This window comes from Habropoda laboriosa, unplaced genomic scaffold (assembly GCF_001263275.1).
Source record: "Habropoda laboriosa isolate 0110345459 unplaced genomic scaffold, ASM126327v1 scaffold291, whole genome shotgun sequence".
In the NCBI taxonomy this organism is placed as follows: domain Eukaryota; kingdom Metazoa; phylum Arthropoda; class Insecta; order Hymenoptera; family Apidae; genus Habropoda; species Habropoda laboriosa.
The window spans coordinates 193,808-219,742 of NW_017100515.1; the positions used below are offsets into that span (position 1 = coordinate 193,808).

At 38.1% G+C, this 25,935-nt stretch overlaps 3 protein-coding genes across 3 annotated transcripts; 1 reads left to right on the plus strand and 2 right to left on the minus strand.

The window, feature by feature from the left end:
- Positions 1-837: 837 nt before the first annotated feature.
- LOC108576406 (sodium-coupled monocarboxylate transporter 1-like) lies at positions 838-8,662 on the minus strand. The gene is made up of 15 exons (XM_017939395.1): positions 8,326-8,662; positions 5,780-5,983; positions 5,492-5,651; positions 5,329-5,394; positions 4,868-4,919; positions 4,728-4,795; positions 2,980-3,131; positions 2,762-2,902; positions 2,455-2,679; positions 2,196-2,379; positions 2,030-2,116; positions 1,754-1,923; positions 1,399-1,557; positions 1,217-1,328; positions 838-1,139 (listed from the first exon to the last, which is right to left on the minus strand). Exons 2-15 carry the CDS (start codon positions 5,965-5,967, stop codon positions 1,104-1,106), a joined length of 1,800 nt encoding a protein of 599 aa, XP_017794884.1. The 5' UTR covers positions 5,968-5,983; positions 8,326-8,662; the 3' UTR covers positions 838-1,103.
- Positions 8,663-10,439: 1,777 nt separating this feature from the next.
- On the minus strand, positions 10,440-15,376 carry LOC108576401 (manganese-transporting ATPase 13A1). The gene is made up of 18 exons (XM_017939390.1): positions 15,110-15,376; positions 14,624-14,889; positions 14,307-14,535; positions 14,085-14,238; positions 13,858-14,010; positions 13,597-13,779; positions 13,388-13,525; positions 13,196-13,316; positions 12,969-13,123; positions 12,724-12,899; positions 12,407-12,646; positions 12,122-12,340; positions 11,851-12,040; positions 11,534-11,782; positions 11,126-11,462; positions 10,868-11,042; positions 10,642-10,785; positions 10,440-10,547 (listed from the first exon to the last, which is right to left on the minus strand). Exons 1-18 carry the CDS (start codon positions 15,374-15,376, stop codon positions 10,440-10,442), a joined length of 3,504 nt encoding a protein of 1,167 aa, XP_017794879.1.
- A 1,667-nt stretch (positions 15,377-17,043) lies between these two features.
- Positions 17,044-25,530, plus strand: LOC108576453. The gene is made up of 7 exons (XM_017939458.1): positions 17,044-17,292; positions 19,251-19,405; positions 23,365-23,454; positions 23,672-23,824; positions 23,906-24,076; positions 24,513-24,758; positions 25,134-25,530. Exons 1-7 carry the CDS (start codon positions 17,266-17,268, stop codon positions 25,303-25,305), a joined length of 1,014 nt encoding a protein of 337 aa, XP_017794947.1. The 5' UTR covers positions 17,044-17,265; the 3' UTR covers positions 25,306-25,530.
- Positions 25,531-25,935: the final 405 nt, after the last annotated feature.

Sequence of the window (25,935 nt, forward strand, 5' to 3'; positions counted from 1 at the left end):
ATATCGATCTCGAGGATCGGGCCTGTGCGAGAACAATATCGAACCGCGGAGGACGCCGCTTTTGACCGAGACGCGTTTCGGCCAGGCGAAAATTGAATTTCCAGGGAAGCCGAGTCAAGAGGTGAACGCGGAGAAGCGTAGCAGCTATTTGCGTGGCCTTAATAAGGACGTTTGACGGCGTGGGCTTTCCCTTAACAAGCCGGCTAATATCCCGGGGCCTTGCCTCCTCCGTCTCCTATCTCCGTCTTTCTCCAACCTTCCTTCTTCCCTCTTTCGCCGTGGACTCGCTCACCTTCCGCACGGCGGACACCGTCGGGAATCACTAAAGCTTGAAAACCGAACAAACTCAGTTAGAGAACTCGGTGTGAGGAGCAACCGGACCCGGCCGGCTGATAGAAACGCCAAAACCCATCCTTCTCACCGTCCAACCGGTCTCTTATGCACCTTGCTATATTTATGATGTAGCCTTGTCCCGTTAGAAATCATCGTTTCATTGTGGAACCAAGATTCTGCGCTTTTATTCGCCCTTTCGCTGCGGTACATGTTTGACCACTTTTAAAATTAAGGTGGAAGTGGGCCAAAAAGCTCCAATTAAATTTTCAAAGTGTCAACGATAACGAAAGGGTTAAGGAAATAGGATTTTCAATGGTAGATTTAGGAAGTAGTGATTTACATATGATGAGAAGGATAGCAATGTAAAAGCAGCTTGGTTGAATATAGTAAAATATGGTAAAAAATTTTATTCTTCCCTAAATCCTCTGAAAATTATAAAACAATACGTAAATATCTCTAATAACTGCATCTTGATATGTGAGTATAGAAAAATATGTTTGGCGTCTTTCGTGCGAGTCGGTCTACGACTTTATCAGTCGATCTACAACTATTGTCGGTGAGTAGAACGCGAATACTATGATTGAGACCTAAGTTAGTATCGACGGAGGATCGATGAAAAATTTCACGATCGACCGGTGTTCGATTTGGAACTGCGAAAGTTTTGCTTTCGAGATTCAAGTGTACAGAGCATCGTTTCCAATCGCATAGCAATGGTTTAACTCCGTTGTCTGGAAATATTCAGTGAACTAATAGCAGAACTCGATGCGTGGCTATGTTGTGAAACCATTAGGGAAATTTTGACTTCTCTGCAACAGGTACAAAAGAATATTGATTAAAAAAAAAAGAAACAAAAATTATTACTGAAAATTACAACAACAATTACCCTCTTCTTCTTTAAATCGGATAATAAAAGTCTTGTTGTCGTTGCTAGCTCGACATTTGCGCTCACGGTTTCGGGACTAACGCCATTCTGATATTTAGGTTTAGGCAACAATCTAGGATATACAAAATCTCATAATATTCTTATCTCTCAACTGTAACAAATGTACAATATTATCAACTTACGAGTGAATTATTGGTGAAAGCAGTCTTTTATCGATGGAAGAAGGATCGGTGGGACCAGTCCACCAACTAATGAAGCTACCCACAACGATGACGATCAACGTACCCAAACCAGTGAACCAATGATACGATAATCGATAAAGAGGAAACACGCTGTCTTCGCTGCAAGTAAAAGGAGATCCATATCTTTACATAAAATACTCGTGTGGTTATTCCAATTTCAAGTAAAGTAACGAAACAATTTATCTCGAATTGCAGATGGGAGTCTTGATCTCTGAACGGTGACGCTAATAGCCACTTAGGATTTAATTGATTACGAAAGACTTAATAATTACAGCCGAGGCTAAGGTTGACTTACTCCGGACGATCAAACTGCTTGAGGAAACTTTCGGAGATATTGCCTGGGCAATGGGAGAGGGGCACCGGAAGTTTCTTAGGGACCAGCAGCCCGGCACCGATAGACCAATTTGCACCTAAACTCGCCCAGCCTGCGATCACGAATCCCGTGATGGCACCCACGAACGCACCCTAATCGATGAAAGAACAGCTGGTGAAATTTTTATGCCTATCCGTTGTGATTTCAACGAAAGACGGAAGACGAAGAACATGTGTAAGTAAATGTAAAATTCGATACCTTAGAATTTGTCCATGGAATGAGTATACCTAGCGTGAATACTCCAAAAGAGGTACCAGCAGCAATGGCTGCTAGACTTCCGGTAATCTGTATGTAAATAATACGATAAGAAGATAATACTATTAGGTGTACATATGTAGAAAAATGAATTGGAAAGGATTCTCACAACTAAAACTCCTCCCAATTTTTCAACCAGGAATATCAAGCCCATAGCTGTGGAACCAAGTATGACAACCACACATTTCACAAAAATGGTAGATGTTCGATCGCTTAGTTTCATACCGAAGCAACCCTTCACGAAATCTTCCAGAAGCACCACTGATGTTGAATTGAAGCCCACGGAAAGGGTGCTAAAGCGAAAGGTACGTACAGAGAGATTTTGGAAAAATTGCAAGAACAATTAGAGGATGTTTATAGGGTCTTACCTAAGAGCTGCTCCGAAAATCCCGGCTATGAAGAGACCAGGTACTCCGTGTAAGTGGCTCGCAATTTCCATCACATAAGCGGGCAATAATTGATCGTCGGCTGTGATTAGACCGGAAGCCCTAGGGTCGCACTTAGGCGGAGACCACCAGGCTATGAGGACAAGACCGGACCAGCAGCATAGTGAAATGAATAACATAATACTGATAGTAAATATCGCTAATGATCTGAAATCATAGATACAATCACACGTAGATGATACGTTACATTGTACAAAGTGTATCAATAATCAATGATGTACTCACTTACAGTTTGGACGTTTTCAGATCCTTCAGTGACCTGTACCGTTGCACCATGGTTTGGTTTACAGCTATGTAAGCAGTACTGTAGAGCCATGAACCAATTAACACGGTCCACACTGTGTGTCTTGTATAAGGAGACGGATCGAAACTATAGGACAAAGAAAAAGAATATGAAGTAACAAGAAATTTGTTCTCTACCTTAGAGTAATATGAAACACTCCTTACTTCAAAAATTCAATTCTATTGGCATCCAGTGACCTCTTCCATATTTCAGCGGTACCAATTTGATAAGTGCCCAGTACGCTAACAGTGAGAACAGCGGCGATCATGACTCCAACCTGAAGCGCATCCGTCCAAACCACTGCCCTGATACCGCCCTAGTAATCACATTTTCTAATTAATCCACCTTTCACGTATGTACCCTCCCATATCGATGAACAAGCGCAACTAACTAGCTAGTTCGTTCAATTCTATCCTATCGATCGTTCAACTTGAATCTACGAAAGAAATATCTTATTCTCCAGATAATCTCCAAAGTGTTTGGTTACAATGAAGAAAATCCGACAAAAAAAAGGAAGGTCAGACACAGTAGCCGGAGCAGACAGGATCGTTAAACGGACAAGCTTGTAAACGCGCGAAAGCTGGTGTAAGCGATAATAAACAAATTTCCAAAGAGTCACTGGGCCGCGATAAATTTTCATTAATTCGCGGGCTCCAACAAATTGCTTGGATAATTACAGGCGCGCGCGAGCATGCGATTAATCACTTCGGCGCTGGCTTTGTGATCCGCTACTACGGGGAACGAGCACTCGACGTGCTCCGCGCCATTGTTTCCGCCGGGCCATTGTCGAGCTTTCAGTTTCCGTCCATAAACATTTCCAGTAGCCGGGTCCGCGTGAGAGATTCTTCGCGGCATTGTCCACCGAAAATTGTTTCCTACCAGCCAACGGCGTCCTCCTGCCCGAGGAACTCCAGCTATCCCCGGGAGAATTCGCCGAACGGCCGTCCTTGGAAAATTAGCTCGCGTATACCTAGCCCGGAGTCAGCCCGGCTTGACTTCTGGCCCGCCCTTACCCACCGCCGTCGCCGTCCGCTTTCATCGACGGTGATACGTCTTGTTAACTCCTCTTCAACGTCCACGATGAATCCGCTTCGTCACGATCGTTCAACGCGACAACGTGTTCTTCATAACGATCCACGTTCAACAATCATTGCCCCCTACGTTTGCGGATATCACGAAAATGCTCGATAACTCCGACCCTTTTGTCTTTTTATCGTCCGATATTATCTCTTTTGCAATGAAAAAGGTACACGCGTATAGTCTCAACCTGTGATTGCTCTCGTAAACGAAAAGTGTGTGGGATGTGTATTTTTTTCAATGAACTTGTCAAGGTCTTTTGAAGACCATCTTATATTTTGCACAAGGATCTTATAACTTTTACTAATTTAATTTGTCCATGTAACTGTTTCCTTCTGCTGCAAAATTATAAATAGAAAGATAATAAGAAAAATTCGCAAGGATCGACGCTTCATGAAACTGTTATCAAGGGGAAAGAAGGGCGGTAAAAACATTCGCACGGTACACCATGCGGATATGCAAGTTTTATAGCCCGTGGAACCTACGTGTCCTTGCCACACGGTGCACGAGTATTTTTAACTTCAAATACGTGATCCCAGAATTTTTGTGCTATTGCAAACAACACGCACACACACGGTTCGATATTTACAAGAAGCGAGATGTTCGCGAAACGAGGCGAGACCGAATATTTCCCTTATTAACATACGAACAAACATCGTAACAATGTAAACCTGATTAGGCTGTAGAAGCAAAGAAAAATCGACTAGTATGTCAGGAATTGTCGTGAACGATTGTGTAGAATCGACAAGGGAACAATTATTTCGAAACGTTGTCTCATTTACGATTGATCGATTTTACACACCGCTCCTAATGAATTTTCAAAGCGTAAACTTACCAGAACGGTGTAGAACATGCACACGAGGCACACAGTGATCCCGATCAAATGTACATCAATACCGCTCACTGTAATTAATCACAGAGATTTTAGTAGTGTCCGGTTAATGTTCTACTATGAATAATACGGCCACGTAATACCTTGATTTAGCGCCAAAGCTGGAACGTAGACCACGATCGATTGGTAAAGGACCTGAAATTGGTTTATTACGAAATTATTAATTCACCATCGAATCGACTATTCTCAAAGAAGATATATTCGGATCGTGTGTGATCGCGCTAAATAAATTGCCATCAGCTATGGTACAGGTGTGTATGTGTGTGTGCTTGCACGCGGAATCTACCAAAACACTGTTCGGAACGTTCACCATTTACCTAACGACGCGTCGATAAGAGCGGAGCGAATTAAAGTTTCGTGTCATTGTACATAGGGTGGCGTGACACGACTTCGTTGCAAATAATCTTCCGTCGAATTAAACACAATGATGAATTACTTTTTTCGAAGTTTCTAATCTATATGCCAGCCGGCTTTACGCCACCGGAAATCTAGATAAAACCAGCCGGGGCATGCTTGAAGTTCGTCGACACCGCTTTCTGCTTACCACGTCAATAACGAAGATCAACGATATGAGGGTCCTTACGCCTCGATTGAACCTTATCTCCAGATACTGGAACAAAGTCGCGGGAATAGAGAATGTACACGTCAGTTCAACTTAATTTTCCTCGGTAACTACGCTTCTTTCTTTTCTTGTTTTTATTTCCTACCTCGTAAACCGAATTTAATCCCAGTGCAACGAATACTGGGGCATAAATTATGGCAACCACTAGACCAGAGAATAATATCGAAATAATGGTGATCCAGTATTGGGTGCCGAAGTTGTATATTTCAGCCGGTGTTCCAAGAATCGTCACGCCGGATATAAAACTGAAACAAGCAACAAAAACCAAAGACCAAAGACGATGGTCGATAAGTCGCGCCGATGAAATCTCCGGCGATTTAATTCACCGGCAATTAGAAGAAAGAGATTCGAGTAAAAAAGGGAGAACTACTACCTGGCGATGAGGGACGCGGACACGGGGAAGAGGGCCATACTCTTTCCTCCTAGAAGATAATCTTCCGTGCTCGACTTCTGCGCCCTTCTGTAATGCCATAATCCTGCGGCGGCAGATACGGTGAGCATCAACGCGAACACGAGCCAATCTGCCCAATGAAAGTATCCTCTCTCCTGTGTTTCCAGCATTCCGGCCCTGGATCAGCTGGAACCGAGCGAAAACCTGATTTATGAAGGCAGATTTGCTTGATAACACCGATAATAGAAGTAATGGAAGTCAAGTAACACGGATGAAAGCTTAATAGCTCTTGCGATAATACGCATAATGGATCTTCGACGAGGATTTACTTTTCTGCCCGTTGCGCCATTCGACTGGAGAGAATCATTTTTATTCATAAGTGAATTCGTGGCACAATGTAGCATTGTTGTCGACGATGCATCTTGCGAATTAGACTTTTTCTAAGGAGATTCTTGAACGAGGTGTATTGTTGGTCGTTACTTGTTAATTGTTTTTAAGAAAAAAAATTTATCAGCGTAGATGTGTAGAATGTTAATGGAGTTTGAGAAGCGTGTAGCTGTTGATCAGTTAACAAAGGAGACTTATATTAATACGCGTATTTAGTGTGTGTATATATTCGTAATTGGTAATTGACACGCGACCCTAATGCCACACGCAGCTGTTAGTGTACCAATAAAGCTTGTTAGCTTGCTTAAACGTTGCACTTTCTGAGCATAACGTCGTACCAGACAATTCGTTTTCCTATCTTTTTTATTTTATGAATAAAAACATCGACTTTCCAATAGTTACTCTACTAACATCAACTTAAGCGTGTTTTATGTTCCCTCGTTTCAGTAGGAAAATTAACATAATTGCTAGTTCCATAATAAACCAATTCGTGGCACAAAGAAACTCTCTGTTCGATAAAAACGTTCTTAGAACTGCTGTAATTACATTTGTTAAAACATGTAACGAACATTGTACAACGATAGACGTTTGAATTTGGCGCCAATGGTATTAGTACCACCCGATCTGTGATAGATGTCAGAACTAAGCAGAAATCAATTTTGCTCGGAGAATGCGGACTATGTATCGTACACCGGGTAATACGAATAGTCATAGTTTAGTAGCCCCATTAGAGAACAAAGTGCAAGACGTAGAGGGACTTGATGAAAGAGCATTTCAGGAATGCAGCAATAATCGCGTATCGCAGCACGCAACACGCACAAACATGATACGTCAGCGTTGTAAGTTTTGTATCATTTTCTTGCAAACGGGAATCCTAATTGCTCCTCGAATTTTCTTTATTTTATATCAGTGACGTCATTCTTTGCCACTTTATAAAATAACAGAAGCAGTTTTCAAGATTCACAATGTCAAGTTCTCTTTATTACATCAGGTCGGTGAACAAAACTAGTAAAAAAAAAATTAAATTACGCGATAGCATGTTACGCGTCATTTTTTGACACGTTGTAATAATATTTTGATTGCTTTCTTCCGCTATTTCTAACGTGCAATTACATGCAGCTTATTATCATAAAGAAAAAAGAATATGTAAAGGTTGAGTAAATGATATTACCGACTGAAATGGAGGATGATGCAGTAGAGACCGATTGCTGATAAACGCCTACTACCTGTTCGGTTTTATAAATAGTATTCTTTATATTTAGTAACTATGAGCGGGCCACTGGTAGTCGCATTGCACGTCTAAATTTCTGCCTTCGATGCACGTTTATAAAACAATAAGTATCCCGGTCACAATTGACTCACGTTTTAACGGAAAAGGTAATTATATTTCTGTCACGGTCACATTGATCCTGATCGACGACCGGTAAGGACATAAAAACAGAGGTAACTTTAATTATTCAGCACTGACATTGCGTTTCCTCTCCTTTTATTCCTCCCTCTGTATTGACTCTGGTCTTCTCCCCCCTGGCTCGTTATTCAACAGATACTTTCCTCGAAGCAATTTACCTCTAGAGAGCAATATTAGAAAGCAATTGAACTTTGTTCCTTTTTCTTACTGTTTTAGTTTAAACGTACTACTTTCTGCTGTATCGTAGAAATCGTTCCTTTTTTAATAATTAATTAGTTAGGGAATTAATTATACATACTTATTGATATACATGAAATGACGTAGCCAACGTGAAATTAAGCAATGAAGTGCACACATTGGTTTCGAGATACAAAAGAAGCGCTAAAATTACACCTGAATCAGCATATGTACAAAAATTAACGTAAACTTTCATAAAAGAAAAATGCTTTGAGAGAAAATCGGAATATACACAAACGGTTAATTAAAATTATCACATTAAGCAACAGGCTGTGAATGAACCGTGACACAACGAATAACAGTTTCGTACTCGTGTGGTACAGAAAATATTTCACTAGAAAGTAATGCGATATAAAGTTGTTTATTTCTTCCTCAATTATTTCAAATTGACATCTATTTAATCACGTAACAATTTATTCAAAGCTACTGTATAAATCATTAAACTGTTTTGACGGTCCTGCATGCGTGCACTTTTTTTTTGTCCCAGTTCACATACCGAGAGAAAATTTCCAAGACGATCGATCAAACAATCGAACACATTCTCTTGACGCGATGAATGACATAAAACGTCGTGACCGCGAAAATCTAGACGAAAAAATACGTGGTATCGATGCACATGTAACGCGAAAGGCCCGCACGATTGAAATATTTTTTAAAAATACGCGAAGCAATAACGCCAGGCGAACGAATATAGTCGAACGAGGAAAATAACGTAGTAACGAACAACTGTGTGCCGTGACCAACGACGGACTGTGGTGAAGTTCGAGGCTCAACACGAAGCTAACCGGTTTCCTCAATCTAGGCCTAACTCATCCAACTCTTCGTTCGAGAAGCAACAGAAAATTTAAATTTGTAGTTAGTCTAATTGAACCTGATATCATCGCTTAAAAGTCAACGTTGGTGAGCCAAAGAAATCTTCTTAAATAAGCAAGAGAAGCTACGGAAATAAAATCGCGAACGCCATCGAGGATATTGTGTCGAGTCGCTACATACAGCAATTGAATCAGAATAATCACTAAACGTTTTCATGTTGCTTCAAACGTTAATGAAATGGTGTTAGGTAAGCATACAATTGATGTGTTAAGTTACTTCTACCATTTCAGATTAATATGATAACATCTCACAAATATCCTAACCATGAATGTTGACAAGTATTCCCCTTCTTAATGGATATGCCTTCTCGTGTCGCGCTTATGCTTTTTGCTTTGTTCTCAGTTAACACATGGTGTCTCTATACATATTCGTATATCATTGGTTGACAATGCAGGAAGGTATAAAACGTGGAATACATTTAATCGATAAAAGTAAACTTTATGAAACTCCAATGAAAAGCGAATATAATATTTACAAGAAATTATTTTATTGTAATAATTATAGATAATTACAAACACTCGTAAGACAACAATATACAATTAGCCTTCGTTTGGGATTATCGATCTAAAAAAAAAAATAATGCTGTAAAAATTTGTATCATTGTATGGTAAATTACAATATCTTTGAACTTTTAGTATTATTTTTCCTAACACAAAACATTCGATTTGTTCATTCACAGTATAATAATATACTACTTATCGTCAGAATACGAACGCACGTACTTTTAGCAAATAAAAGTACTACAATCCTGTTAAAAAATGCAAGGTTCTAATAAAATTGGAATGTTATAATTTAAAAATCCTAAATGAGTATATTGATATAGTTTTTTACTTCGTATGAATAATTACTCTAAATTGTATTCTATTGTACATGAAAATTATATAAAAATAAACAAAAAGTATTAACTCAAAAATTTAAGGATAACTTAATTTACATTTACTTCGGAAATCTATATGATTAATTTATAAATTATGTGCATGTCTTGTGATTTTCATAAAGGGAGTTGCTTTGAAACAAAAAAAGAACATTAATTATACGAAATTCAGAAGTTATAAGTTAACAATTTCTACTAGAATAGAATAATCTTTAGCACAATAAACAGTCATAAAATTCTACATATAAGCTCTTACCATAAATTTCAAAATTGTTCTATTGGTAATAACTTCTTTTTCATTGTTATATAGTATTCATACTTAGTTTCGTATATACCTTTATGGTACAATAGAGGAGTTTGTTTTATAAATGTCAATAAATCAGATTCTCAAGGTACACTTACATTGTCTTTAAAGATTGGTATATAATAAATGTGACATTATATAATATTTACTTATCGTTTGTACACACTCACATAGCATGCTCTTTTTACTATTTCAGTTTGTATGGTAACACTTACACTCGTTAAAACATGCATACCACATACTCATATACATACATATGTATATCTCAATTTTTTAAAATTTTCTCCTTCCACAAAGAATTATCATCAATGTTTGTAATAAACAACAAAGGTTATTAATGCAGAGCAGTCAACAACTTAAGTGTTTTTAAGTAATGACTTGCCAATTGTACACTGGTCAGTCTTTTATAACCATTGCATTTCACAAAAGAAAAATAATAACATAGTTTATAGAATATAAATTTAATAATAAACAAAATTAATTTATTCTTTGTGAAACAAGAAAATAAACTTTTATATTCAATTTTTCACAGTGATGGAGCATAGAAATTGTATACTAATCACAGTTTTTGATATCTTCCTTCTCCAAAAAGCCATGAACAAACTCTGTCAACCACATAGGCAAGGGCAAAATCTGCTATTAATACTTGAACAAGAAGTCTGCGGAACTATAAGTAGAAAACAATATACAAATATAGTAAATGAAAATGTTAATAATTATATAAATTTTAACAACTCTTAGTTATGTTTATATCCACTTACATCACTTGGGAAATCCACAATTTCAAATAGTGTCGCTAACTCGGGCAAAAAGCCACAAGCTAGTCCTAATATAACAATACTACTGCCCATAAGGCAGTATAATAAAGATTTATTCTGCAATAAACTTTCCATATATGGTTGACCCTGTGCAATAAGATGATACCAAATTGAAATTATATATATATAATTTTTCACATCATATGTATCATTTAGTTATGCAATTTACCCGATAATTAATTGCGAATGTAGAAATTTGGATCGCCATGACAATAATGAAAACCGTACTGTTTAATAGATTTGGTTCAAAAGGTTCGTCCTCGTCATTCAAATTTGGAATCGAGACCATAGTTGTATTGGTTGCATTACTACTTGGAGTTAGTATAGCTGCTAATTTATCACTCCTTGTAAATTAAACAAAAAAAAATTAATGTTGATTAATTGAATTCAATTTATTTGTACAATTACTTTTAGCTCTGTTACTTACTTTGGAGATAAAAATGTTGCTTCCCTTACCAAATATACAAGGGAGACAAAATGCACAGCAAATTGAAGTAGTACCGTGGCAATGGTGTATAAGTTAAAAATATTTGGGAGAGGTCTTTGTTTAGATAATGTAGTCAATGGTTTTGACCTTGAAATAAATAAAAAGCAAATAGCCAGAAGAATACCCTGTAACGTAGCCTGTGCATCACTGAAGTGTATTCCATCTAAATAGAGAACCGATTGACTGTATGCAAGTCCCAACGCGTTAAGTGCCAAAATTTTAAACATCTGCAAAGTGGTAACCAAAGTGCATCGTCCTTGTTTTATAACGTGACATACTGCAATCAAATAAAGATTAGTGGAATGTATTATATAGAAATTGTTTTAAATTGTGTACAATGAAACGTACTACACTGAATCGAAGACATTTTGCTAGTGAAAGGTGCTGCAATTGAAGCATCTCCTAACTTAACTATTACTGATTGTTCTTCAAGTTCTTTTAGAATTTTCTGTATTTTTGCTCTAGCATTAGCAGGAACTCTTGGATTTGATCTTGGACCATTTACCACTGCCGAATTAGAGATCAAGCTTTCATGTTTTGCATTATCTTGCTTTTCTGTAGATATTCTATCAGATAGGCTCGATAGAATGGCGACACCTAAACAAAGTCGAGCATTGAATATCTATGATTTATGGCTTTCTTTTATATAAAGAATCTCTACTAACCAACTTGAGCATGTTTTAAAGCACCAACATCATTAGTACCGTCTCCACACATCAGAGTTGTATATCCTAAATCTTGCAAAGTGACAATTATAAATTCTTTTTGTTTTGGTTCACATCTTGCAAAGATGACGACATGCGGTAACAATTTACGAAGTAACTCTCGTGCATTATCTTTCAAGTATGTTAAACCCTAAAAATTATATTACGGAAATAATGCGAGATGATAATATATTGCAATCATCGGTATAATATTTCTAATCCTTTAACATACCTCTCCTGTTACGCAAAGAGCGTACTCTCGCCAAATTTCATTACGCCGCACAGAAACATTTTTCATTTCCAAAGGTAAGTTTATTTTTCTGTCTACGCTTTCCCATAACCACTCTCCATCATAACAAGTTAATATAAGCGTAACTGGTTTCTTTGTAAAGTGTAATTCACGACCAACATGACAAGCTGTCAAAGGATTATCACCCGTAATCATAACAACCTACAGGAGAAATGTGAAAACGTTATGCTGTTTATGAAAAAAGTTATAAAAAGAAATATTAATTACTGAATGTGAAGAATGCACGATCTCCTTAATGACAGCTTCAGAATCAGGCTTAAGTGGACAACTTATAATTACAAATCCAGCAAAAATAAGATTTTTTTCTAAATCGTCTCGTGTTAGCTCTCTTAAATCTTGCGACGTTAAAGAACCAGAAATTTTTCGATATCCTAAGGCTAGTACCCTTGCTCCGCGGCGCGAAAGTGACAAATATGTCGAATCATAATTTTCTGGCACAGATGACAACTGAAAAGAAAATAAAAATACTTTCCATACGTTTTTATAGTAAAAAAAAAATCTGTTTTTTACAAGCTAGTACTCACCATAGTTTTGATAACTTCAGGAGCACCTTTTACAGTAGTCATATAATTAATTTCTGATGATCCTGGTGTTGTATACCCAGCAACGACTGCCATCCGTTTTAACGCGGAAGAAAAGTGATGTCTTTGCACTATTTTTAAGACGGGTGATTGTCCTTTCCTGGGTATCATGGAATCCGCTAATATTAAATTAAAGTTGTTAAAATGTCATTCAAGAAATTATAAAGTGTAGTAAAAGAAAAGTATACCTTTTGTAAGGTTCCATTTTATAGCCCTTAACGTAGCTTTTTCGAGAGGATCCCCAACAATTCCATCGTCCAATTGTACAAGAGAATGACACGTTGCAAGTACTTGAATACTTTCTATAGGTGCATCAGAAATTTGTATAACATCAGGCTTTCCCCTTAAATAGTGAATGATTCGTTAATATAAGTGTTTATACATTGTAGTATCTTGAAAATTAATTAATTCTTACTGAATCCCTGCTATACCCTCAACTACGAGATTGTCACTGGTTAAAGTACCAGTTTTATCGAAGCAACATATTTCAACTTTTCCCGCAAACGGTATCCTGAAAGGTTCGGTGCAAAATACACCTGCGGAAAAAATATATATTATTTAAATCATTAACAAATATGTAAATTATTTACATATACTTCGTAAATACCTAGTTTTGATAGAGCTAATAATGAAGTATTAACAGCCAATGATAACTCAATAGGCAATTCTGGAGGAATAACTGATGTCAGAATAAGTGTACACTCCAAGAACAATTTATATCTATTTCGTGTAGGATCTTCACTTGCTGTAGGGTAATAAAAATTATTAGTAATTTACAAGTATAATTTCAAATATTGACAGTGAGAGATTGTATACCTTTAATCCATACATATGATGCTGCAGCAATTGCAAATACTAGTAAAAATAAGATAAAGCCGAATGCTTCCAAATTGTTAGCTGTAACGCGTTTTACCCCAAACAGTATTGTCCTCAAAAGTTTACCCTGTGATGTTGAAAATCCGGTACGTAAAACGTAAGCCACACAGCCATTATCAGTAGCTGAAATTTTACACATGTATATATGTGAAATATTCGTAGTAATACGATAAATGAAGCAAATATTTATTGCCTAAATACCTTTAAGGCCAGGCATACTTTTACTGGGTGGAGAATGTTGCACAACTTTTGTGCCTCCAAAAAGTACATGAAGTTTACCATCACCTTCTATATCCAATTGCTTATGTCCATCAACATCTTCTATAGGTTCTTTCATTTGAGGAACTGACTCTCCTATTCATTAGTGATCAAAGCATGTAAAAGAAGTGATACATTAAATACATACAATATCTCTGTTGATTATTTACCTGTTAGCATACTCTCATCAATTACACAAGGTCCTCTTAAAAGTAACATGTCACATGGCACTAAATTATCATTCTGAGATCTTGTTATTGATACAATGTCACCAGGAACTAGTTGATCGGTGAACATGGAACGCCATCTTCTGTTCCTATAGACCTTTGATGAACATAATTTTATTGAAAATATTTTTTATATACCGAATTTTACTTATAATATTCACTAACCATTATCATGTACGGTTTATTTCCCATTTTCCTAATTTCAGCCATATTTTTAAGTTGTTGTTGTACCAGTGTATATTCAAACATAATGAGCATAATAAGTGTCGAAATACTGTAATACCAATACTTATCTAAGCACCATAATGCTACATAAAATACTTGAAAAACAAAGAATGGTGCAATTGCTCTTTCTTTAAATAGTTCCCTAAATTCTGGTACCACCATATCCAACCTAAGTGAAAGTAACAAGGAATTATTGAAAATAGTTTAACTTGCAACTATAATCATAATTTTTTCAACAGTATAAAAGATATTCTTACTTATTCTTGCCATATTTATCCTCTGCTGCCGTAATATCTTTTTCATCCAAGTATCCATTCCATTCACAATAATGTTTGACAGAATGATTAATTGGAAACTGAAGGCCTTCAAAGCTTTTCTTATCAGGATTCCAGTGATACTTGGTTTTTTGAAATATAAACCATGGTTCTTGTTGTTCAGAATGGTGCAATTTAATAAGTTCTGAACTTCCATTGTTTGGAGTAGGAACTACTTTCGCTATTTTCGCTTTATAAGGATTTATTTCCTGAAACGATTTCAATGTTCAACATCTCGTTATACGTCCGTCAACATTTATTTCACGCTTTCGAATTTAAAATTTCCCGCCAAACAACCATGTGACACAAATGATCGGAAGGCCGGTTCGAATGGCTGCCACGTTAACGAAACATATTGAACAACGTACTCGCACGTGCGAATTGTTGAATTCATATACCTGTTATTACGGTAAACGATAATCAACTCACCGAGCTACAATTGAGAAAAGTGTGTATATGCACTGACCACTGGCAACACAAACATATCAAAATTTGTAATACGCCGATAGCCGCTATACCCACTAACCCTGCATCATAATACTCGTCAATTCCGTAGACAAAAATCCAACTATAAATCCAGATAGCGTGTAATATCACAAAGGGTAAAATATAGCCCGTAAACAGCAATTTTCGAGGATTATGAAGGGTAACAGTTTGTACGAGTTCGTCTACCCGCGACGAAGCAATAGTCGCCATGGCTATGATTACGCTATGCCGTAACAGGGGCGTATGGGTTCTAGTATTGAGATATTTAAGTTTCTTTCACATGGAATTTAACGACACGAACAGCAAACTCACACAATAAAACATATACGTAATAACTAATCCGTGCGAAAGGTGCTCGAAATGTGTTTACTCCCCTCGCACCTTTCCTCGGTACTCTATATGTATACTAATTTACGGTAATAGAACAAAAATGAATTTCATGCGGAACACTATTGTGTCATCTTGTGGCCACGATTTGAACTACCTTTTACTACCTTGATAACGTTACGTTCCCTTAATTACATTTCTCTAATTTATATTAAGTGTTTTAGGATTTATTATTTTTTACATAAATCTGAAAATTAATACATGTGATAGAAAAGAGTTGCTCGAACCTAAGCACTGATCTTTCGCGCGTTACCTAAGTATGATAACTACTTGCTTTCATTTAAATTCTTTATTATTTCAAAACATTTAAGCAATAAAAATTACAATGAAAATTATTGTAACCACATACAAATAAACTTATGAATATATTATCGAAGTTATATTAAATTCCTTCCTGTTCCAATAGATGGCGCTGTTAGGTACTTTGCGATATGTGCGCATGCCAGCATATGTCATGCCGCAACATTGAAATAAACGCAATCATCAGGTTTAGTTTTCATTAATAATTCCGTTAATAGAATTGTGTTTATTGAAAACTATCCTCTTTGAGAGTATTATTTTGAAATAAATTTTTTCTGGTCCACTTCAACTGTAACACGTTCAAGATTAAATTACTCCTTACTCCAGCCCGATACGCAATTACGCAAGTTCGAACCAATTTTTCATTTCTTTCCTGCCAACAAAAAAATAAGAGCAAAATCATTAAGCAGTTGACCTTCTCGTCCACGCAGTTTCATTGATCCCGTTCTAACGATACTTTCCAAGAACAAAATCGTCACACAATCCTGTCAACGTATAAGGTCGAATGGCGCGCGCCGCGGAACACAAACACCAGTGAAAGTATATACCCGTGCACCCCACCTCCGCTCATGAAGCTAGATCGGAACTCGTGCACGCGTGCCGTAGGAAGGGGTACGGGCGCGAGTATGGGTATCGGTACATCGAGTTACCCACGTTGTTAGGTAAGATCGTCGCGCGTAAAATTGCACGGGACAAACCCCGTCGGAATCTGGACCCAACGCCGCGGAATGCATATATACGTGTGACAGTGCTAGTGACTAAGGTATCGACGGTCACACTCGTTCCTCTGCGGTTCGACAGTGTCGTTGTAGAGCGATATTCGTAATCGAGTCTTTCGCGTGTCTTTAACTGTCACTTGTTCGTTCAACTGTATCGAAACGGAAATTCAGGCCTGGAACATCTCTATGAAAGAGTTTCACACGTTTCAATTACGTATCAGTGTGATTTATAACTTACATTAGTTTACAATTGATTGTTTTGTAATTCAGTTACGTAGAGTTCGTGGTTGAAAGATCGTTTTCTATAGGAAGATTAATCGTCGGTCCGACGAGGCGTATCTTTTCGCGGCAAACAATACCTGTCAACACTCGCGCTACGCATGACTCGATGATTGTACATCGGCGTTTCCGCGATCCGTCTAACTTGCGAAGCGCATCCGTGGATACCGGCACGTGCTTCACTAAACGGATAATCGTTTATCGGGTTACGGTAACCCTGTTTCATGGCACTCGCGTAACGTCAATTATGTGATTTACTTTCTGGTAAAATATCGACCCTCGCGAAAGGTGTATACTCTCGTCGCGGTGTGGTTAAGAACGGTTAAAAGAGGTGGTGACACGCGTGTTCGATAGTGGTAGTGTTTTCTAACCAAACTTGCGGCAACCAGCGACCAAGTGCACGACAATTCGAAAATGAGGTTTTTTACTGTACTGACAATTGTAAGTAAAAATAGATACTTATGTTAAACTTGTAACGAGTTATCGTAGTGTATTGAAAAGAATCGAACAAATGATTATGTACTAACTGCAAATTGTCAGTATTGCGATACTGACAGATTTCAACCATTAGGTCAACTAAGTGTGCCCCCATTAGCTTACAATTGAACTAAAAAAAAATTAATGACATATTGAATCGATTTGAATGACAGTTCACAACGTTCACTTGCATCATGTCTTGTTGAAATTAGTTCAACAATCCCTAAGAGTAAGAACACGCACTTTTTATGTGCATGCAATGCACGAACGTGTTTATCTCTCACGATCGAAACGATACTTTTACTTGAAACGAATGTGATTGGAAACGATTAAGATAAACGGGTAACTTTCCAACCTAAGCAACGAATAGAACGGTTCTTTGATAGGGGTTTGTCCTAAATCTCGTTCGATCGTTTCGTCACATCTTACGTGGAACGTGGTCACGAAAATATAATTATCGAAAATATGATATCCGATATTATTCTAAACGAACTTTCATAAATGTAAAAGTTTCTAATTCACGAAACGTCATTGAGTATACGACTGTTTTTATCGATTAGTCGTACGTGAAAGTGTAACTTACTCGAGTCGAATATTTCTCGAGTGAACAAGCATTTTTGCGGTCGCACACGTGATCACCTGTGGCAGACATCCTAGTCAAGCCACGATCCATAGAACGATCAATTTCGTGCACTGTGAAAGCCATGAGTGAAATGTAATGTTCGAGTCTAACGTGTATCGTAATATCTGGCGTAAGACTCTCCACGTTTTGTAAGATCATGTCAGTACCCGTTCATTTCCAGTTTTTTGTAATACCGGATGCACACATCGGTGAAAATAAAGGAACGATTAAGCGCGTATGAATAAATGACCATAGAACAGCTACACCATTATGCGCGCCATGGACGATGTTATTTTTATCTTTACATCGGGTGATAGTACCGACCGAGTATACGGGGTGATTCATTTCACTTTCTTTTATTACCAACCTAAATGATTCACTGCACGTGAAATTTCCAAAAAATTACGATGTTTGGCAATGTTGGCCATTCTTCCCTTCTGCACGTAGTATCTCAACGTCACTTTTGACCATCTATTAAACATTCATGACTCGGGCGGTTTATCGCTGAAACGAAAGTTGCTTCGCGATAGTTTGAGCGACTTCCAGCCTGATCTGGAGATCGATAAAAAGCGGTACTGTCTGTGTGTCATGCGATGAGTCAATTGAAAGAAAGCTCTTAAATGGTGTTCCACAAGGATATTGCGTCACATTTAAATCCGTTTCGATCGTTGGGCTAGATAATATTAATAACCTACAAAATTTCACTTGCAATTGTGGATCGTTGAACAGGAATTCATGAAAACGACTTCATTTTCCCGCGTAACAAGATGGCCGACTTGAGCCGTTTTAACGAACGAAGATGAAATAGTCTATCGTTACTTTTTCTTTTTAATAAATGCAAGAGAGTGTGCGATTAATATTCCTACACGTTTATACAGTGCCTCGAGCCAATGAAACCATTTCAGAGAAGCATGATTCACTGGAGTTCCGTAATAACCATGCAGAAGATTTCTCCTAATAATTTTTATAGAAATATTATACAAATAACGCTCCAGTTGCGTTAATCTCAACGATCTCGTTTCATCAGTTGCAAACGGTATTCTCATTAGCACAAAGTGTTGCAAATCTGTCGGCCATTATCACGTTTACTACTATATATAAATCATGTCAAGTATATCAGAATTCCATTCATTTAACGATGTACTATTTTTCCCGATAAAACGTTCCTTGTAAGCTATTGAAGTACGCTTGTTAGAACCAAAATAGGTAAGGGGTTCGTGCGTTTAAACTCGATATATTTAATCGCCGTTCTAATTGTCACATCAAGGCCCTCAAAACGTTACTCTCGATTTCGTTTCAGGCGTCCTTGGTGAACGCTCACAGCGAGCCTTGTCTCGAGTACGGATGTCCAGGACGACCACAGTACGAACCTTTTGTGCCCGCACCTCCGGGGCATACGCCAAATTGCGCAAAGCCGGGACAAACGTTCTGTGAAAGTCTCGATCATTATCCCCGGTAAGATGCTGTATTCATTGAATAAAAAAAGGAAGTTTGTGGATCATAAAACGTAGAATTATTTCAAAATAACTTCCTGCCAAGTAAGACGATATATTATTTAAAATCAAATATTTCAATTATTTCTAACCCTATTTTATTCTAATATTTTCAGATATTTTCTTTAAACAAAAAATGAAGTAAAAATATAAATCTCTGCAATCAAGCTTGTCTTGTATAAACAATACTCGACATAGTTTACAATCTCTTCAAGCAATATTCAGGTAAAAGAAATGACTCGTTTATCGTAGAAAAAAAGGAGAAAAAAAATTGTAGCAATGACATAAAGCAGAGACCGGATGCGTTTTTGCAAGATTCGCGAAAAAGAGACGTCGTTGCAGTGTGCTACTTGCGCGTACACAATGCTCGTGGGATACCGCATGGCAGATCTATGATGTCAGACCTATTATCGCATTTGCATGATAATACTGGCTCTTAACAGCTGCGCGAGAACCAGGCATTATCATTTCAAGGTATCGGTCGTTTGTTGTCTGTCCTCGGGCGACTAATCGCGCGAAACGATCGAAAGAATTAGATCAATCGTCGCGCATGAACAATGAGACTCACTGAGAAGCTCGACTACTTCCTGGAGTCTTTAGAATTTTCTTAGAGCCGATTCAAATGGTACAACGACTTATGTTGTCAACAAAAAATGTCTATTAAATTTACACAGTTTGCATAAAATTCTGAAATTCACAGAGGTGGTATTGTATAGTGAAAGGAATTTAAACGATGAATCGATCGACTTCCTCGAGTTTCCAAAAAAATGTCTCGCGTCTGCAGAATTTATAAAAATACGATTCACGGTCTCGTTATTAATATTCCCGGCGTCGTAGTCGCTTCTGTTCCTGCATACGAATCAGCTGACCGTGCGTGTCGGGACGAATTTCGGGTAGAGAAAGTTCCAGGATAGTGAACTTGCTCGAAATTGCTTCCACGATATCCTGGAAATCCGTCGCGTTCTTCTGTCACTCGTCTTTTATTCCGTTCGTGTTCCGTCGAAAATGGTTCACACGATACCGGTAGTAGCTTATAAAGAAAGTGACCAAATAGCTTCATTCAAAAATTCCAAAAATTTGAAACAGTTTTAAAAGAGTTCTTTCTGTTCATTTATATTTTCGTTATCTTTTGTAGAAAAAGAAAAAAGAAAAAAAACATCGAAGAAGGAGTGTAATAAGAAAGAGTAACTAGACAGCGAAGCAGAATAACAAGAAGTCGTTCCACGTAATTCATTCATCGTTATCATTTTTGCAATCGTTCTGCGCCTACGTCTGGTTGATTCGAAAGTGATTAACGGTTACGTAAAGACGGACGCCGTTCCGATACGTTTAATTCCTTGATCAACGTTGCGTGACCGTGGCCTTGACGCGGTCATGCCCTGCTAGATAATTATCGGAACCGTTACGGATCGTGTCGATACTCTTGCGATTCGATATTCCCCAGATGCGTTGCTCAGGTCGTTCGTAGCAGATTTACCGTCGCGACGGATCGTTTCTAGTCAGCGAGATGGATTTCCGTAGGGCATAGTTGATGGAAGCTATATAGCCAGGTCTTAAAATCAGTTAGGTGTCACAGTACACGTAATCCGAGCGTCGAAACAGTAGTTTGAGGGAGATAAGGAACTCGAGCTTCGTTCAGGGCCGTCTAATGTTAATTTGGAATTGGTTCTTCTATTGCAGTATATTTAAGCAATTTGTCTACGTTTTAATCTTTGACAAATTCATTTTTAACATAATAGTAATTATTATTGAACAGGTAGCAATTCAGAATTAATAATATGTATCTTTAATGAAAGATTGTAAGCAGAAATTTTGAATATCAATTCACAAATGATTATATCAATCTGTTTTGCAAACTATGCTGTAGACTATTTCTGTTACGACGCGTTCCTTTCCAAACTGACACTTGTACCTGACGAGCTTACAGTTCAGATGTTAATTTTTACATCTAAGTTTGAGGTCAGGTTAGAATTAGTGAATAAGGTATCGAAACTTGTCAGAATCCTTTGTGATGATACGTGTAAGTGTGAAGAAGCTCGAACAAATTGAAGACGCTCGTTACGACGTGAAAGGAATCCCATGCATTTCCGACATCGTTCAGCAAACATGCAAAGACGTGTATCCAACCGAACGACCATCGCTTTGAGCACTTTCTATTGAACGTACATTTTGTAATTTGCAAGAGCCTACTGTAAAAATTGAGTAACTGTCAAAATAGAAAGTTGAGTATCTTTCATACGAATTATTTCTATATTTTTAGAAACGATATACCAAATTTACATCTTTCATTGTGGAGACAGTATTGTGTAGCTCGAAGAGAATGGTTACGTGAATGTTCAGTCATTGATTACCTTTGATTAATACTCTATGGATAATTTCGTTTAATGAATAGTACTTGGCCAGTAAGTAATTGATAAACGCGATCTATTATCGTAAATTGATATTTACGCGAATCCTTGAGAGATTACGGAAACGACGACGACGACGAGTGTTTATCGTTGATGAACGAGTTCTCGACAGCGGCGTACCGGTACAATTGTATGCAGACGCGTGGTAACGCGCACAGCATAACAGGAAACGTTAATAACCCGCATCGTCTGCTGTTTCTCGACTATTCAGCCGGATTTTCATCTAGATCATTTTCTTCCCTGCGAGAACCTCTTGAATACCAGATTCGTTCCCTCAGACATTTCATTGACCCATTAATTCTTAACCTTAAGAATTCCTCACACATCTATTAACATATTCACAAGACGTCACGGTTTTAAGAATTACGAGGCTCGAATAATGCACATATTTTCCTCCTTTCGATTCGTTTTTTATTTTTTTGACGAATTATTCTTTTATTAACAGTTTTCACAAAAATGTAAAAATATCAATCTTCAATCCTCAATTTGTATGTCACGAAATACTAAACAAACCGGAATTGTTCACACTCCTCTCACGTGAATCATAACCTAAAAAAAGAAAGATGGATAGCACGAGGAAAAGACGGTCGACGAAAATGTGTTGGTCAAATATAACGGTGGGGCTGAGACGATGAGTTAAAGCGTCTGTTTGCGATACGAGGTCAATCCTTGTTTCTCCCGATTTCCGTCGTCGATTGACGAATCACGCGCGTTCGAAAGTCGGTCGGCTACGGGACGCGCGGCGTCCCTCGATATCGAGATGCAGCCTGCGCCATCCGGCCAACAAGCCCGCGAGAAAACAGCTTTTAGGCGTGGACCATGAATTAAACATCGGGACACATCTTCTAGTCGGCGTCTTTCACCGGCGGAGAAAGTTTCTGGATTCGCGCGTGGCCGAATACGCGCGAATTTCGCGACCATGTTTGCGCGGGATTGTGGGTCGCCAGATAATCGATTATCGAGTTCGGCGATCGATAATGCTTTGTGTCTACATTCAGATTTTCTTTTTCGTCGTCTCGTATTTAACGATGGATAATGTGGTGAGGAGATTGAATACTATTTTGCTTTCTATTTCGTATATCTTGTTTATTTTTTTATAAACTTGTGAGGGTTGGTTTTTGAGGTTATTTTGCAAGGAGTTTGAGGATATAGAACGTATAAAAAACGAGGACATTCTGCGACGTTAAAAAATATAATTTTTTAATTTTTTAACTCCACTCGAAATCGATTGTAAAACACAGTAGGAATATCTACAGGTCGTGGAACCTGATTTCCATGAACTCGTGAATAATGCATAAGGTAGATAAACAATTTTTATTCGACTCTGAAACGATTCCATTAAAGTTAGGTCAAGAAATTGTACGCGACACCCCGGTTCGATATCCTGAAGAATGTCAACGTCCATTTGCATCGACCTATCATAGGTCGAAGATCGATCTCGAGGATGCAGTTTGAAAAATTACGTTGCCCTGTTTTTCGTCGATACTTTATTCCTCTTCGTTTTTTATTACAGACAGTTGATCAAATTTCTTGTGGACAAATGCAGCTTCGACTTCAGCTCTGTGTTGAAAGATGAATCCAAAGATGATTTTAGCGTTTACAGGTATGCTGGACAATGCTTTAACGTACCACTTATACGGTAGTAATTCGATCATCCATTTTCATCGAACCTAGCTCAACCTAACCTTCAAACATATACCCAATCCTATCAGCACCCTTTAGTTATATTAATCAAGGGTCAGAGAACCCTCGACACGTTGAAAATTCCACGAAAACACCCCAGACCAAAATGGATCAAGGACGAGTGGCTTCTGTTCAAGGTCGATCCCGGATTACTCCGAGGGTTATGATTACCCGGCGCAGGGGGAGGGCCAGTTCCACTCGTTACCGTTCCTGCCGCCGGCTCAGTATCCCGTTCGAGGGCAGCCGGCGCTCATTTACGGATCCCCGTCGAACGACACTCAACAGAATGGGTAATTTCGATGCTAATTCCGCACGAGCCAAATTGTGTCCGTTTTACATCAGACGAGTAACTCGCTTCTTCTTCGTCGCAGATACAGATACACCACACCCACCCAGAGGAATCCATTTCTGGCCGAGGGGACGACGCCGCCTGTCAAGTACCATTCTACGGGACAACGAACTACGCCTGATCGCCCCTTTTATCCTGAAACGCCACAGTCCTTGAACTCGTTCGGACAGGGTCAAACATGGTGGGCGAACAGGTGATTACTTGGGACCATCGGGTTTTTCAATTCTGGTTGAATTCTGTGAAGTGTAAGGTTGAAGAATACGGAGTAGTTTTATTTGAAATTGGTAGGACGAGGATTATTCGAATCGATTATAGATCAGCGAACTGAACAAGCAAAGAGTGGTGTGAACGAATTTCTAAATTTATGAGTTCTTAAAGAGTATCGTTATCGCTGCGTAAATTTTCGTGCACAGAAGCCAATTTATAACTCGTTCGTCACGGCAGGAGGCCACTGAGATAACGATCGCAACACGCGTATTTATCAATTAATTATGCAGGTGACCTGCTGTTCCTTCATTATCAGATACTTTCATTATATCCGTATAACGGAATATTTTTTCACAATCAAGCAGTCTCGAGTGAAAGAGGAGATCGTTAACGAACCGGTGAATTTTCGTTTGTTCATTCAGGTACACGCGAAACAGTAAAATTACACCACGTACGACGTACGAGAATCCGCTGTTAAGATACAGTAAATTGAACAAGAATCGTAAGAGGAGGCAGTCCAATCTCGATACTATTTCTTTGTGTCCAACGGAGCCGCAGTACATTACACCAAGAGCAGCTTTGAACAACCAAGGAAACTGGATGTACGTGGTGAACATTCAGGAACAGAATCAAAAGTATTCCCAAGTTGTAAAGAGCGAGAGATGCACGTGAGTAAATTTAAATTTAATTTGATAACATTATGTATTTTGAAATTAAATAAAAAAAGTTTGAAATAGAAACGCTTCGAGGGAATGACTTGACTTTACTTTGTGAAACACCCCGTATATTGTCATTGACCATGAATATGACAGAGTTTCTCTTATGAATATTTTAGAGACGTGTTTGACCTTCTATCGAAACTTAGAGCTGTATCGTTAATTCTATGCTCTAAGTATAGTAATAAAAGAAGTAGGTTCCTGGTGTCCTTGATCGTAGCCTCTAGATATTGACACAAGCTTCGAAATTAAGAATTAAAAAACTTGTATACCATACGAGAGGTCAAGATTGTAGGTTATATCGAATTGTATTTTGATTTTCCTTAGAACAAATGCGTGCAACGGCATCTGCTCCGTTCCTGCAGGCTACACCAGCAGATGTCAGCAGCAGTACGTACAGAAGAGATTAGTAGCGCTGGAAGGAAGCGGAAACCAGCTGTACACTGACGTGTTTTGGTTCCCGCACGGCTGCTCCTGTCAGATTATGGTGAATTATTGAAAGAACGGGCCAAATGAGTCGTAAAACCGAGGGAAAATTTCACAAGAGAGCAAACTCAAGTTGAATTTATTTATCGACGAATGACACAGTATTACGAAGCCCTCGCGATGGATTTTTGGAGGCAAATCATGGTGACACACTTTGAAATGGAAAACAGGAAGAGATACGGGACACCGTGGCATTTAATCGAAGAGATTCGTGAAAGAAAAGTTCCTTAAATTTGCTAGCGGGGACGATGTATGGATTTCTACATGAATGCAGAACTGTGAGATTAAATGTTGACGGAGCTTCAGTTTGTGTGGAAAACGAGGTGAACATTGAAATATTAATTTTATTTGATTTTTTTACTTGCTTCAGTTCTTAAACGATTTTTACGTTATTATTTAGTTACTGTTTTTAATTTTATCATAATCATCTCATCTACAAGGTGATAACATAAGTAATTTAACGATACTTAAATAGTTGGAATATTTAGAACCTCGATAGTTTCTGCGAGATATTTGTACCAATCAAACGTCAACTTGCACTAGTTTTTCTATGGTTGATAATGTAGATAAAGCTGTGCAAATGAATCGTTAACATGTCACGATACTATAGCTACAATTTTCAAACGAATAAATCTTAACGATA